The 14,919-nt window shown below is 31.5% G+C and overlaps 2 protein-coding genes across 3 annotated transcripts in view; one reads left to right on the forward strand and one right to left on the reverse strand.

Moving 5' to 3' along the window:
- The first annotated feature begins 8,482 nt into the window (after positions 1–8,482).
- Positions 8,483–11,472, forward strand: LOC106319592 (protein AUXIN SIGNALING F-BOX 2). 2 transcript variants are annotated; one of them, XM_013757974.1, is made up of 4 exons: positions 8,483–8,752; positions 8,873–9,362; positions 9,432–9,927; positions 10,497–11,472. In XM_013757974.1, the coding sequence occupies exons 2-4, from the start codon at positions 8,911–8,913 to the stop codon at positions 11,274–11,276; spliced, it is 1,728 nt and encodes a 575-aa protein (XP_013613428.1). In that variant the 5' UTR covers positions 8,483–8,752; positions 8,873–8,910; the 3' UTR covers positions 11,277–11,472. The 2 variants fall into 2 exon arrangements, with proteins under 2 accessions (XP_013613428.1, XP_013613427.1); XM_013757973.1 differs by having other exon boundaries at positions 8,484–9,362.
- A 1,572-nt stretch (positions 11,473–13,044) lies between these two features.
- Positions 13,045–14,919, reverse strand: part of LOC106319593 — a 2,404-nt gene continuing 529 nt past the window's right edge. Inside the window, exons 2-8 of the mRNA XM_013757975.1 lie at positions 14,665–14,890; positions 14,201–14,299; positions 13,983–14,091; positions 13,804–13,872; positions 13,668–13,673; positions 13,290–13,432; positions 13,045–13,205 (exon numbers count right to left, since the gene is read on the reverse strand). Of these exons, the coding sequence (XP_013613429.1) occupies positions 13,328–13,432; positions 13,668–13,673; positions 13,804–13,872; positions 13,983–14,091; positions 14,201–14,299; positions 14,665–14,855 (579 nt within the window). The 5' untranslated portion in view covers positions 14,856–14,890 and the 3' untranslated portion in view covers positions 13,045–13,205; positions 13,290–13,327. The remainder of the gene's footprint in view (positions 13,206–13,289; positions 13,433–13,667; positions 13,674–13,803; positions 13,873–13,982; positions 14,092–14,200; positions 14,300–14,664; positions 14,891–14,919) is intronic.

The raw sequence follows: 14,919 nt of genomic DNA on the forward strand, positions 1-14,919 counted from the left end.
TAGAAAGATGCATTTAATTTAAAAACTTACAAAATAAATGTGAGGTCCAACGCAATGTTTCTGCTTTAATAATATAGATACATAAAAAAAATTTCAGTTCCTGCTTTTCAACTACCTTAATTTTTTTCTTTAAATACATTAATTTGACACGGGATAAAACTTTTGTATGCTTATATAAAGTTGGTACTTCTAAGAAATAGTCGAAACGATATCTAACTTGGCAAGACAAACATATAGTTCATATATACATATATGTGTGTTGATTTTAGAAATGTAGTTTTTTTTTAACAACAGAAATATAGTTTTTTTTTAGCAACACAGAAATATAGTTTAAAATCAAATAAATCCGACAAAATTTGAAAATATTAGCTGAAATGTCAGTCACAAACACCAAATCCAAACATTGTTTTTAAAAAAAAAAAATATTAAATTTATTCAAAAAAACATTTGTACAATGATTGTGATTTTAGGCGAGAGTTTTTAGAAAATAAAACTTAAACTTAGAATCCAAAAAGAAAAATAGATCATCGAAAGGAACCATATCTCCATGGCGTTTGTATACTTTTGATCTTCCATCATTCTTAAGCTTGAGATGCGGTTCCTGACCAGCTTGTCGATCTGTTTAATCAGAACTGCAGGGGAATTAGCCTTCTCTCCATGCCGCCTCCCATTCCTTTCGTACCAGATGGTTGATAGTGTGGCCTGAAACATGTATATGAGGAGGAACAAATGTACCTTTTGCCGTGTTTGATCATTTATAAGGCGAGTGACCTTATCCCATTCACTAGTGTATTGCCCAGATAGTAACTTATGAGTAAGGTTTCTCCATATCTCCTCCGAGAAAGAGCATTGGAAGAACAAGTGGTTTCTAGTTTCAAGCATCGCAGGACAGAGACAGCAAGTTGTTGTCGTTGCAATGTTCCAGTTGGAAATTCTGTTGCCTTTTGGAAGTCTATTCTGGATAGCTATCCAAGCCATGAACTAGTATTTTGGAGTGTTGAATTGAAACCAGATACTTCTGTGCCATTCGACCTTTGGGTGGGCTGTTCTAGTAAGTCTCCAAGTTTCTTAGAGCTGAAACTTTCTTTGTATAAATTTTCCCCCGCCTTCCATAATCGAGTATTGTCTCTCTCATCTAGACCTCTTGTTCTCATGTTGTGTATCTCTTCCTCAATTAGATTACAGATGGCCCCTCTGCGTCTTCTCCTTCTGTGAGAGTTCACCACCTTCTCCACTGTATCATTTAGTTGAATCCCCATATCTCCTCTACCTTGAGTTTTTTCAATAAGCCTTCCATGAAGAGACCAACTGTCATATCAAAACAACGTCGAGGAACCGCTATGAACTTCCACCTTCGCGAACTGTGCTGCAATATTTCTGCAAACATTGTTTTTTTTCGTTTGCTTTTGTGCTGTATTATTTGATAGATAGCTATAAACTAGATTAGTTTTCATTATAGTGTATATAAACACACAAATGCACAAAAAAACAGTGAATTCCAATATCCATACTCTATAGCCGCTACTGCTATTGGAAAAATAATCATGTTTCATAGGCGGTGAAGTTTCATAAGGGTGATCGACAAAAATGGTAGGGTGACAAATCAAAAGTGACAATGTTGTCAATACTCAATATGATGTATATGTACAATCTTTATTATGTCGTGTGCTGTGTGTATTATGTCTATGCACAGTGAGAGTTTTATCCTTTATCTACCAAGTAGGCGTTTATGGAGGACCACCAGTTATATAGATAAGAGCATCTTTGGGCCTTCTTGGGCTTGAACTTTGCTTTCACATGACCTAGCAAAATCATTGCTAATAGAGAACAGAGGTGAGGAGAATAAAAATCACTATGCTTCGGTCGTTTTGGAATTCGATGAGTAATTTGATTAAACGGTTCATTAAACCAAAGGGCTACACCATGGGATACCTATTTCTTGCTATTCACAAAATCTTACGAAATGGCCATCTAATCAAACACTAATCATTCAATATTTTCGTCGCTTTGATTCTAGCCAAGATTTCTGGTCTATCAAAATGTACTTCAATTTCTTTAGTATAATAAAGACATTAATAACTGCTTTTTTAACCAATAGAAAGAAACCAGCAATCAACGGCTAGATAATCATTTCTTAAAACAGTAATTATGTGTAATTTGGGGGTAATAATTAAAATCTTGACATGTGATTATATAAAGGGAAGAGAGAGAGAGAGGAAGGAAGTGGTGGTCTTCACATGGCAGTCATTTTTTAGAATACGATGAGATACAAGAGATAAGTGGACCTATCCACAAAAACAACAATGCACATCCACCACTCTTCTGTTTTATATCCATACATTCTTACATTAACATTTCTGAAGAGTTTAAGCTAAAACATGTCTTGACTTGTCGTCAGAAAAAAAGAAGAAGCTAAAACATGTATCGACAAAATTAGACATATTTTAGAGCATCTCAGAAAGTAACTTAATTTTTGAAGTAAGCAAAACCTCAAATTTGAAATTTGAGGGTGCTCCTCTCCAATAAAACAACTTCAAACTTAACTTTAATTTTTTTTATGTTTTACAGTATAGTCCTCCTTATTGATAAATGTTAACAAAAATCATAAAACTTTTTTTAGCAATAAAACATAAAATAAAAATATCAAACACATTATTAATTAGTAAGATAATACATTTTAATACCATATTACATGCATTTCGGAATAATGACCGAGTCTTTTTATTTTTATTTGGAGGTTACAAGCTAAAGTTCTTAAAATTTTGTACTTTCATTATTTGATCTAATAATTTTATTTTCATATAATTTTATGTTTTTTGTATTTTCGCTTTATAATTTGTACTAAATATACATTGTAATTTTGTTTTACTGTAATTAATATATTTATATTTGAATAAGATAAAAATTATAAAGACTAAAATGATAGCTACATAAGTTAGTAAGATCATTTGAAAAACATAAAATTGTATAAGGACTTAAAAGTAAGTAACTTCAAATATGAAGTTCCACTATATAAAACTTCAAAACTTGATGTTTTGAAAGCATCTTCAAAAAGAAACTCTATTTTAAAGTTTCCAAAACTCTATATTAATATTAATTATGTTAAATAACATAATTAATATTAAACTTCAAGTAAATTGCAATATTATTCCATAAAATGATTTTTGTAAGGGATATATGATTACGAGCTAAAAATGACTCTCTTCATTTTTAATTTATAGATTACGAGCTAAAATTTATTGAAATCGAGTGATATTAATACTTATAGATATAATGGAACTGAACAAGAAAGTAAAAGAAAAAGATAAAATATTACTAAAAAACTAACTTTTATCGATGATATTAATATTCGTGAATACGTTCGATCTGAACAAAAAAAAGAATTATACGAAAAGACATCAAAAACAACAACAACCACCATCTTGGAAAATATTTCAGAAATTTTGGAGGTTCCAGATCAAATTCACCTAACTATTAGTGTTGTTGTAATATTTAAATTTGTGTAATAGTTATGTCTTCATGTAATATTTTATAAGTTTTTTTGTATATTGTTGTTGTTTAAATCTAGTTTTAAATTATTTAAAAGTTTTATTTAATTTTATGTGTAAAGCTTAAATTTATGAAAAAATTGAAATATTTATGAAATATAAAAAAATTAAGGATTAAAACGATAAACGAGAAAATATTCAAGAATCATAAATGTGATGTGTAATTGTAGGGACCAAAATGTAAACAAAAATATGAAACTTCAAATTTTAAATTTTAAATAGTAAAACTTCAAATATAGAGTTCAGTCCTCGAATTTGAAGATTTAAATTTCTTTTTTGGGAAACAAAAAACTTCATATTCGAAATTATAAAATGTCTTTTGGAAATGTTCTGAAGTTGGTTTTAAAGCATGCAAAACTTTATATTTGAAGTTGCCTTTCGAGTTGCCCTTAATTTCTCAAATATATTTTCAGTATTCACGGGACGTTTTTCACAATAATGAAATTTATAATATGGAATCACATATTACTATCATTTTATCATTTTTGTAGTTGGGCAAATAGAAGTGCTACGTCTATAAATACTTAAGAACATGTATACATGGTATTCAATAATTCAATGAGTTAGGCTTGCGCAATAGATATAAAGAGATTTTCTTCGATGAAATTTGCTTGTAACCAATTGTTTGTATGTTAGATGTGACATTTAAACTCTATACTACGAATGCAAGGGTTAGATTGTATGGATCCAGCTAACAATCAATGTGAGTCATTTGTAAGATGTTTATATAATATTTCTTTTATTAAAACATAACTACTATATGGAATAAATTTTTAGTTGTAATTATTTGTGCCACTAGAGATATTTGAATGCTTAGATATTCATTAAAAGTAAAAAATATAAAACTAAATTATAGTTGTTAATTTCTAATTTTGAAATAATTTATAATATCTTTTAAAATCAATTACATTTATCTTCTTTTTTTAATTGTAACAAAACCTTATAATATTTTCTATTATTTAAATAATTAAATATATTATAATTTAATAATCTATTAAAATTTTATGTTTAAAACGAAAATAATCTATTAAACTTCAATTTTGTTTTTTAAATGTATTGATATCTTTCTATATTCCACAAAAATAATTATGCGTTTTTTAAAAGCGTGGATAAAATTATAGGTATACATTAAAAGCATGCAGTATTGTGTATTTCCGGAGACTACCCTGTGTATTACTCAATGTATATTACACTCAATTTGCTGGTTCATTCGATTTTAACTAGTGATAGCCCAAATAAATAGGAGGTCTTTAGCCGAATTTACACTCTAAGGGCATTACTGGTTTTCCAGCTACCACCCGCAAACGCAGTTTTTGCGGTTAGTAACGGTTGTTGGCGTTTTGTAACAATCGCTCAAACCGCTCTGAACCGTTTCAAACCGCTTAAATTCAAAAGCTGGTTCCAGCTAGCGTTTGCAGTTGTGAGTGGAATTTTTTTTTTTTTTTTAAACAGCATAAATACAAAAATAATAATATTTAATAAAAATTTACAATTAGAATTATAAAATAGTAAAATATATCGATTATATTTTAATTAATATTATAAAATTTTAAAATAAACGTATTTTCTATAATTTTAAAAAATTTAAAACTATAACTTTCTAAATATAATTTTCATATTTATTATAATATTATGATTTTTGATATTTTATATCTATATAAAAGGTAAATATTGTTAATTTATTATTTAACCGCTGCTGCATTTGGTAGTTAACCAGTCATAAGTATCCCGCAAACACATCAATTTTTAACCGCAGTATCAGTCATACAAATCTCTTAAAACCGTTAGAAACCGCAATCACCCGCATCCGTAAACTCCCGCTACTGCAACCACAACCGAACCGCTGCGTTTGAATCATTCAGGTCCTAAATAAAACTAAACAAACGTTTGGTGGAACGCGGCAAGGAAATGACTCCTCTTTCAACCAACAAGTATACTTTTGTTTTGTGTGTTCCCTTTTGTAATTATATGCAAGTGGGTCTATAATTGAGTTCGGTTAAAAAGCCTGTTTTATTTTAGTTATACCCATATATTTTATTCTTTATTTCCTTATATATGTCATTTTAAAGTTTAATATCTCCAAAAATTAAGATGCTTGTTTTTTTCCAACAATAACTATAACTATAACTGGTCACGATTTAAAATTGTTTGTTCTTTCTCTTATGTGTTTCTTTTGTTCCACGTTGGTGTGAATATTGAAATGATATAATTATTTAATCTCTTAAAATAAGAAAAATGTCATTTAAATTATAATTTTCAAATTTATTTGAAATAAAGCACTAACTTTTTTGTAAACCAAAAAGACATTCAATTTTTATCGACAAATTATTTTAATCATTGATTCTCATTGACTATAATATTCTAACCTTATCATTAGACAACAACTACAGCTGACTAATATTATTTAGAATAGCTTTAAAATTTATGCCTTTTTGGCACAAATATAAATTCCCAATTTCCTAAATACTGAATTTTAAGTATTGACAAATAAATTTTTAATAAATATAACATTAATAAATAAAATTGTAAATAATAAATAATTCAAACCATTTTAGTCTTCATGATTCTTATGTTGACGATAAATATTTTGGTTATGTAAATGTGTTACAAGATTATTTCTGCATTTAATGAAAATTTCATCTAAAATGTTTAAGATCCAAAATTTTATTACATTAATGAAATCATGAAAAATCCATCTATCATTAATTTTATTCTTTTGAGAATAATAACGTTTTATAAAAAAATCAAAATTTTGACAATATAATTATGAAACATAATTCAGTTTTCATATAGTTACAAAAGTGACATAATTATTGTCAACAATTATAATATTTCTTGATAATTATTATATAAATAATAACTAAACTATCGATATATTAAATAACTATTTCATAATATAAATTAAAATATATAACTTTTCTTTTTGAAGAAAATAATGAAAATTATAAATTTATTTATTCAGTATACATATTTATAAAATGTTATAGTTACTAAATAATTTATTCTAAAAGTTAACATTTAAATTTTTGAGAAAATGTCAGATTTATATTTTTGAAAAAAACTTATCATATTTAAAAGTTATTTTAGGCATATTGTTAGTCGGAGAAATTTCAGGTTTACCATTTTCATAGTACTATTTTTCATCTTTACCACCACTAAAAGGACGTTTTCAAAAATATCTTTTTCATTGAGTGGCAAAAGACTCCTATACCATTCTCTATATATATAATAAATCATTATTTAATTTAAAAATAAAAAAGAATAAATAATTTTTTTTATGTTTACGAATTATACTTTTTCAAATTCAAACTTTTTTATAATTTTTTTTAAAAAAAAAATTTGAATTTTTTTTTAAATCGAAAAATTATGTTTGAAACTATTAAAAAAAAATATGTTTGTTTAATTATTTATTTATATATTTATTATAATACTAAATTTCACATTTCAAAAAACTTACCGTACCCCTCAACTCTAAACTCTAAGTTAAGATTAGTTAATCCTAACGGTATAAGTATCTTTTATCCTTCATTAAAAGTGATGGTAAAAATGGTTAGTATAAACATGAAAAGTGGTATTATGAATGTGGTATTTGTGAAAAAAATTCTTATTAGTCAGTATAACTGTTGATTAACGATTAAAATAATATGATTAATGATAATTTATGATTAAAATAATTTGTCAATAAAAATTGAATGTTTTCTTGTTTACGAAAATGTTGGTTTTTTATTTAAACCAAATTTGAAAATCAATGATTAAAATGACATTTTTCTCCTCTTAAATTATTGTTTCTCATGTTTCCTTAATCGCTAAAAAATTAACCAAAAGTTGTATAATACCTCCATGTTTTTTTCATGTACCATTTAATATTCCAACCCACCGTTTCAACTTTCAACCAAGGTACACTGTATTTTTCGCATCAAACATACTCTTCCGCAATTGCTGCCACCATTTTTAAACTTAAATTTAAATATTTTGTAGATTTTTATTTGGAGTGGTGTTTGGATTTATTTGGTAAGAAAGAAAAAAAGAGAAGAAGGAATTTAATAGTAAATTTGCTAATGTCATCACCTACTGACTGACTACGTATCTCCACGGGTGCTGTATGTCCTCATGCCAGACAAATTCGGCCAGCCTTACTTTTCTATTATTTTTTTCTTTTAAATCTCAAATTAACCAACCTAATTCTGAAATTTATGCTTTTAAAACGTGTTAATAAGATTTTTTTTAATTCGCCAGTTAATAAGTTTCAATAAACTTGATGGTAGCTGATCAGTCAGTTTGGTTTCCTAATCTTTAAAAAGAAAGAAAGCAAAATTTGGATGGAAAATAAATAACTAACATTATACAAAACATCATGATTAGATAAAAATAGCATGTAATTTATTAAATATCTGTACTATCTCTAGAAATCAAGTTTAAAGTAAACTATATAAGACTTGGCATTTTTTGGCAAAATAAATGGCCAATATATTGACAAAAAAAAATGGCCAACATATAGGTATGTACAGCAGATAAAATAATCACTAATCAATCTTTAATCACACATCAGTTGAATATATATATTTTTTTTTTGGCATCCAAATCAGTTGAATAATTAATCATTATAATAACTCTTTTATTATTACAAGACTATTGTGGCATTTCTCCGTAATTAAATACATAAAACGAGGGTATTTTAAAAATGTTTTCTTAAGTCTGACACTACTGCATCACCCTTGCCTTTTCTCTTTGGTGAATGGCCTCGTAAGCAGTGATAAGGACACATGCATGCCATTTCACATCAACGGTCAAGATCTCTCTTTCGAACCATCTCTCACCGTTGGATCATCAGTAAACCACGGTTTTGTTTCGGACAGCCAGGTGGGGACCCCCCTAATGACTGTGATGTGCTTCTTCGTTGGTTAAAGACTTCTTTTCCATTACCAAGTCACCGAGAGACACAGAATAGAGAGAGAAGAGAGTTTTTAGTTTCTGGGCTTTTGCTTTGATTTGCTTGCGTAGTGATCTCTCTCTCTCTCTCTCTCTCTCTCTCTCTCTCTCTCTCTCTCATCAATCTTCTGATCATCTCTTCATCATTGTTTTTTTTTCTTTCTTCTTTCAGAGGGAGGAAGAAAGTTTCTATTAATAGCTCTGTGTTGAGAGAGATTCTATAGATGTATTAATGATTCTTGTTCATTGTCAACGTCTTTGTAATCATCATTAAGGTTTTTTTTTTATATCGACACTGAAGTTGTGTAGATTTATATTATCTCCTTCCTTCTAGACCTTTTGTGTATCTGGTGCTTATCTCAAGCTCAGGATCTGATTGGATCTCGCTCTATTAGGTTCTTGCTGCTAGAGAGAAGAATAAGAAGAAGAAGATATGAACTACTTCCCAGATGAAGTGATAGAGCACGTCTTCGACTTCGTTACATCTCATAAAGACAGGAACTCAATATCTCTGGTATGCAAATCTTGGTTCAAGATCGAGAGATACAGCAGACAGAACGTGTTCATCGGAAACTGTTACTCGATAAGCCCCGAGAGGCTACTCAGGAGGTTTCCTTGTTTCAAGTCCTTAACCTTGAAAGGGAAGCCTCACTTCGCTGACTTCAACTTGGTTCCTCACGGATGGGGAGGCTTTGTGCAGCCTTGGATCGAGGCTTTAGCGAGAAGCCGCGTGGGGCTAGAGGAGCTGAGGTTGAAGCGTATGGTTGTGACTGACGAGGGCTTGGAGCTGCTTTCGCGTTCCTTTGTGAATTTTAAGTCTTTGGTGCTTGTTAGCTGTGAAGGGTTTAGTACTGATGGTTTAGCCTCCATTGCATCCAACTGCAGGTAAAGTTTTGTTGTAATGACGTTAAACTTGGTTCTGTTTTTTTTTTACAAGTTTTGTGTTCTGTGTAGGCATCTACGAGATCTGGACTTGCAAGAGAATGAAATTGATGATCACAGAGGTCAATGGCTAAGCTGTTTCCCAGAGACTTACACATCTCTTGTCACGTTGAACTTTGCGTGTCTAGAAGGTGAAACCAATCTGGTGGCATTAGAGAGGCTAGTTGCAAGGTCTCCAAACCTGAGGAGTCTGAAGCTAAACCGTGCAGTGCCGCTTGATGCATTGGCGAGGTTGATGGCGTGTGCGCCGCAGATAGTTGACTTAGGAGTAGGGTCTTATGAGGATGAGCAAGATTCAGAGTCTTGTCTGAAGCTCCAGGCCGCTATAAGGAAATACACATCGTTACGGAGTTTGTCTGGCTTTTTAGAGGCTGCTCCTCATTGTCTGTCAGCGTTCCACCCTGTATGTCATAACCTCACCTCCTTGAATCTTAGTTATGCAGCTGAGATCCATGGCAGCCATCTCATTAAGCTTATTGAGCATTGCAAGAAGCTCCAACGGTTATGGGTAAGTTGATACTGGTTTCTTTAAAATAAGAAAGATATCCGCATATAGAAATAGTTGGCTTGTGGGTTCAGTTTAATCGGTTTGGTTAGTTCGGTCCGACCTAAATTTTGCAGAATAATTAAGTTTAGTTTCGGTATTCAGTTAGTTCGGCTTTTGAAAATCTACTGAACTTAATCAAAGTTTTGAATTTCAGCTAGATTTTGGTTTAATTTCGATAAAATTTTGATAAATAAATTTGGTTAGTTCGGTTTGGGTTTTTGGTATGGTTTGGTTATAATTCTTTTTATAGAAAACCGAAGTAACCGATCGCCGAACCAAACCGATCCGAAAATCAACTTAAAAAAAATCTACCAAATCAAACTCCTAACCGAAATTGAACCCAAAAATGTGGTTTGGTTCAAGAATTAGCTAGACGATAGTTGAGCTATAGAGAATTAAATTATAGGCGGACACCTGGATGCCGCCTAGACCGACTTTTGGAAAATCACTGTGAAAAACGTTTCTATCATATTTGTTCCGTAGACCGATTTTTAGAACACTAATAATCGCCTTTTATGGTTTTCTTGCAGATACTGGATAGTATAGGTGACAAAGGGCTTGAAGTGGTAGCTTCTACATGCAAAGAGTTACAAGAGCTTAGGGTTTTTCCAACTGATTTACACGGTGGAGGCAACACAGCTGTGACCGAAGATGGTCTAGTTGCCATCTCAGCAGGCTGCCCTAAGCTTCACTCTATTCTCTACTTCTGCCAGCAGATGACAAACGCAGCGCTCATAACCGTTGCCAGGAACTGTCCCAATTTCATCCGGTTCAGACTCTGCATCCTCGAGCCTCACAAACCCGACCACGTCACATCTCAACCTCTAGACGAAGGCTTTGGAGCAATCGTGCAAGCATGCAAGAACCTGAAACGCCTTTCAGTCTCGGGTCTCCTCACAGACCAAGTCTTCCTCTACATTGGGATGTTTGCTACTCAGCTTGAGATGCTCTCTATAGCTTTTGCTGGGGATACGGACAAAGGCATGTTGTACGTGTTGAATGGTTGCAAAAAGATGAGGAAGCTAGAGATTAGGGATAGTCCGTTTGGGGACGCGGCGCTTCTTGCTGATGTGAACAAGTATGAAACAATGCGATCCCTTTGGATGTCGTCATGCGAAGTCACTCTTGGGGGATGCAAAAGGCTTGCACGGAAAGCGCCATGGCTCAATGTAGAGATCATTAACGAGAACGATAATAACCGGATGGAGGAGAATGGATATGAGGGAAGACAGAAGGTGGATAAACTGTATCTGTACCGGACTGTGGTTGGGACAAGGGTTGATGCGCCGCCATTTGTGTGGATTCTCTAGTTTTTTTTTTCGTTCCGACCAAACATGGAACTGGTTCAATGCTTCTGAGATTCTGATTGGTCGGCCTACGTTCGTGGTCCTTTCCGAAATTAGGTGTACTTTTTTTGTATTATTTAAGACGAAAAAACTGATTCTTTTGTGAAAGCCTTTCTGTTTTTCTTTCCTCTTTTGACTTTCCCCTGGTGATTTATTGCTTTTTAGTTATTTCCAATTCTACTGCTTGTTTTTTTTTTTAATTAGTTTGTTAGATTAAGTAACTACACTAGTTTTTACCTTGCTAGGTTATTATACAAATAAAGAAAAAATTGTACATAATGTTGAACAAGCAATTATGGCTGGGCAAAAAATCCGAATCCGAACAACCGAATCGAACCTGAACCGAAATTAATTAAATATCCGAACGGATTTAAAATTTTGGTATCTAGAGAACCGAAACCGACCCCGACCCGAACCGAAATATTTCGAGTACCCGAATATATCCAAAATAGATTTGTATACCTAAATATATTACTTATTTTTAGATTTAATGTATATTAAAAACATCCAAGATATATAAAATATTTTTCAATTATCCAAAATACTTAAAAATATATACAAATAGTCAAAAGTAAATGTCTAAAATAACTAAAATATACTCAAAACACTAAAAAACTTGAAATATCTATTGATTCTCTATCCAAATATTTAAACCAACCCAATTTATATGTTAATTTTATGTCTTTTGACATATGCTATTCAAATTTATTTGTAATATATTAATTTGTTTATAAATTTTGAAAAATTTTAAGCATATAATAAATTTAAAAAGTTGAAAAATAATTTAAATGAGTTATCTGAACCCGAACCCGTAAAGATCCGAACCGAACCCGAACCGAAATTTAGAAATATCCGAATGGGACTGAAATCTTTGAACCCGAATAGACCCGAATCGAACCCGAACGCCCACGCCTACAAGCAATTGTAGTTCTGAATAAGTATCCATATTCCCTTTATCCAATTTGTAGGAAGAGAGTAGGTGATAAAATGATAATGATGTGCCATTGAATTTGCTGTTCTTGAAAGATTATCACGAAGTATGATGCACAGAATGAAATCATTAGTCTATTGCGATTTTTCGTGATTACTCTAACCGAAAAGCCGTTGCTCAGCTTGAATGTTTACTTACATGTTTAGTTATTATGCTATTTCATTAAACTACTATTCCTCTTGACAAGTTGATCATCAGTTCATCACCACTGTGTTTTAAATACCTTCTGGAATGCAAAGTGTTACAGGTTCTAATGCAAGAAAATGCATATGACATCTACTTATGTTTTTCCAATATTTCTTGGTAAATAATACAAATTTAGTTGAAGCCTTTCCAAAGTTCTTGTTTTCAAATAGTAGCATTCAAATTACTAAAAAATTGCCCTTAAACTAATGGTTTCAGATACATTGCTTTATAGACTCATTCCAACACCCAGGTGTAGTAGTCCTGAACTACATATTAATGTATAGCTTGAGAAAAAGAGAGAGATATTGAATCATAAGTTTTTGGGTTAAGTATGTGAAAATGAAAAGAAATAGTACTCTGCAATCTTAAAAACAAAATTCCTCTTACACACAGTAATACACAACATATACTAAGCTATATGTTTTGATGGATTATTTTGATACTCTTATTTGATGATTTGATCACCATATCCTTCCCTAGTTCCCTCCAATGTATGACCACCAATTTATTCTTCTGAGCCCCAACACCAGTTGCGTTTGACTGATCCCTACTTGCCATTATGATAATGATCATTAGTTTCTTGTTAAGTTTTTATATGAAAATTGAACCTTTTGTGTTTTTTCTTTCTTTTGGATAATTATTTTTAGTATGTGGAAATTAAAGTGCTCTTGTCATTGGTCTGACTTTCTTTTTTGGTAAAGGGTTGTCCTATTGGTCTGATTCGAAAGACACAAGAATTAAAAAAAAGTCAACTACAAATGATAAAGGTTCAATAAAAAAAGAGGGATCTTTTTACTAACACGAAAAGATGAAAAATGGCCAGATCAAAAATTTAATCTCAACGCTTCTTCTTGCTTCCCTTTGATGGAGTTACCATCAAATACATAAACGTCACAATAATCGAAAGCACTGAGACTTGAGGTCCAAATCTACCCACCAATCTCTGCAAATAAAAAAAATCACAATTATCAGATCAGAAGATTAACATAAGTATGAATGTATGATGCTTAAAATCTTCGTAAAGGGTCATGAATCGTATAACATTTGAAATTTTGATGATTGTTAGAATAACTGGTAACATATATCTTCATAAAGATTTTATTGCAACTTTCACCAAGTCTTCCCCTGTTTATAAACTACGTTAAAGAATGAGAGAAGAGATACTGATTCTAACATACCTTTGCCTGAATTTTAGCCACGTTCAAGATGGGTTCCATGAGAAACAGAAAAAAAAATCAAGTTAGTTAACTACAAAAAAACGAGCCAAGAATGTGGATGAATCAAGTAATTTTTTTAAACGGACAGACGCATTACCAAATCAAGCTTCTTTTCAGGGATGGTCTCTGCTAGTACATCTAGAGGCAATATTGGAGTTGAATACGCCTAAGTTGCAAGAAAGATAACAAAATTATAACTACAAGATTCCTTTGGTTTTATTCTGAAGAATCATAACTATAGTCTATAGAAACCAGAAGCAAAAAATTATAAAATACCTGAAGAACACCCTTAGATGGGACACGGAAAGTAACAACAGCTGGTGAACCATAGAAGAGACCCTTTGTTTTACTCTTCAACTCAAATGAATGTGACAGAACTTGACCACTACACACAAAGAAAACCATACGTTAAATAAATTTTTCTTCTTGTTGTTCGAAATTAATGAAAGAGACTTCTTGTTAAAAAAAATAAATAAATGAGAGAGACTTCTTACACGTCAAGCTTTGCCCATGACTTTGAAGTGTTGCCACTAACAATTTCAAATAGATTTGAATTCCAGGTATCATCTACCAAATTTACATCATATGCTGATCTGTTAAAAAACAAAAAAATTACAAAACCAGAATTTTTAAATAATTTTATTTCTAATATTGTTTGTTATGAAATTTCAAACAACCAGGAACGTTCTTTTAAGCGCTCATAATCATCAGATATTATTCAGAAATCCAAATTTGACTTGAATATCAAACTATGGATAAGATTGACGATATATCTAGGTGTCCCTTGAATATTTTAGCAACACGTAGAACATATACAATTTCCAGAATCATGTGAGAAAACATTAAAAATCCAAGATTCAGAATCTGGTCGATAAAAATTTTTCGATCGGCGAGAGCATGCAAACAAGTTTTGTGAGCCTTAAGAGCATCTAAGAAAGAAAATGCAAGTGAGACTTACGAGGATCCTTGATTGTATATGTCGACGGTGACGAAGACGCGTTGGACTCCTGATTTGATGCTAGAGAGAGACGCCTTCTTGTGAACCACCATGAAAGGGAACTCCGATTCCGAGGTTGCCATTGAAGCCGAAATCAATGCAAGGAATACAAGAGCCGACACAGAACGCTGCTTCCTCATTCTCATCTCCATCTTCTTTTTTCAATTCACCGATGGTCACTCACTTAGTCACGGGAGCTTTTTTTTTTTTTTTTTT

Source organism: Brassica oleracea, unplaced genomic scaffold, assembly GCF_000695525.1.
Source record: "Brassica oleracea var. oleracea cultivar TO1000 unplaced genomic scaffold, BOL UnpScaffold00285, whole genome shotgun sequence".
NCBI classification, from domain to species: domain Eukaryota; kingdom Viridiplantae; phylum Streptophyta; class Magnoliopsida; order Brassicales; family Brassicaceae; genus Brassica; species Brassica oleracea.

What these genes read in the sequence shown, in the direction of transcription:
- LOC106319592 (XM_013757974.1), top strand. Translation starts at nt 8,911, where the DNA reads ATGAACTACTTCCCAGATGAAGTGATAGAGCACGTCTTCGACTTCGTT. An exon ending in TCCATTGCATCCAACTGCAG is followed by an intron (nt 9,363 to 9,431) that starts GTAAAGTTTTGT and finishes TGTTCTGTGTAG; the next exon opens with GCATCTACGAGATCTGGACT. An exon ending in AGAAGCTCCAACGGTTATGG is followed by an intron (nt 9,928 to 10,496) that starts GTAAGTTGATAC and finishes GTTTTCTTGCAG; the next exon opens with ATACTGGATAGTATAGGTGA.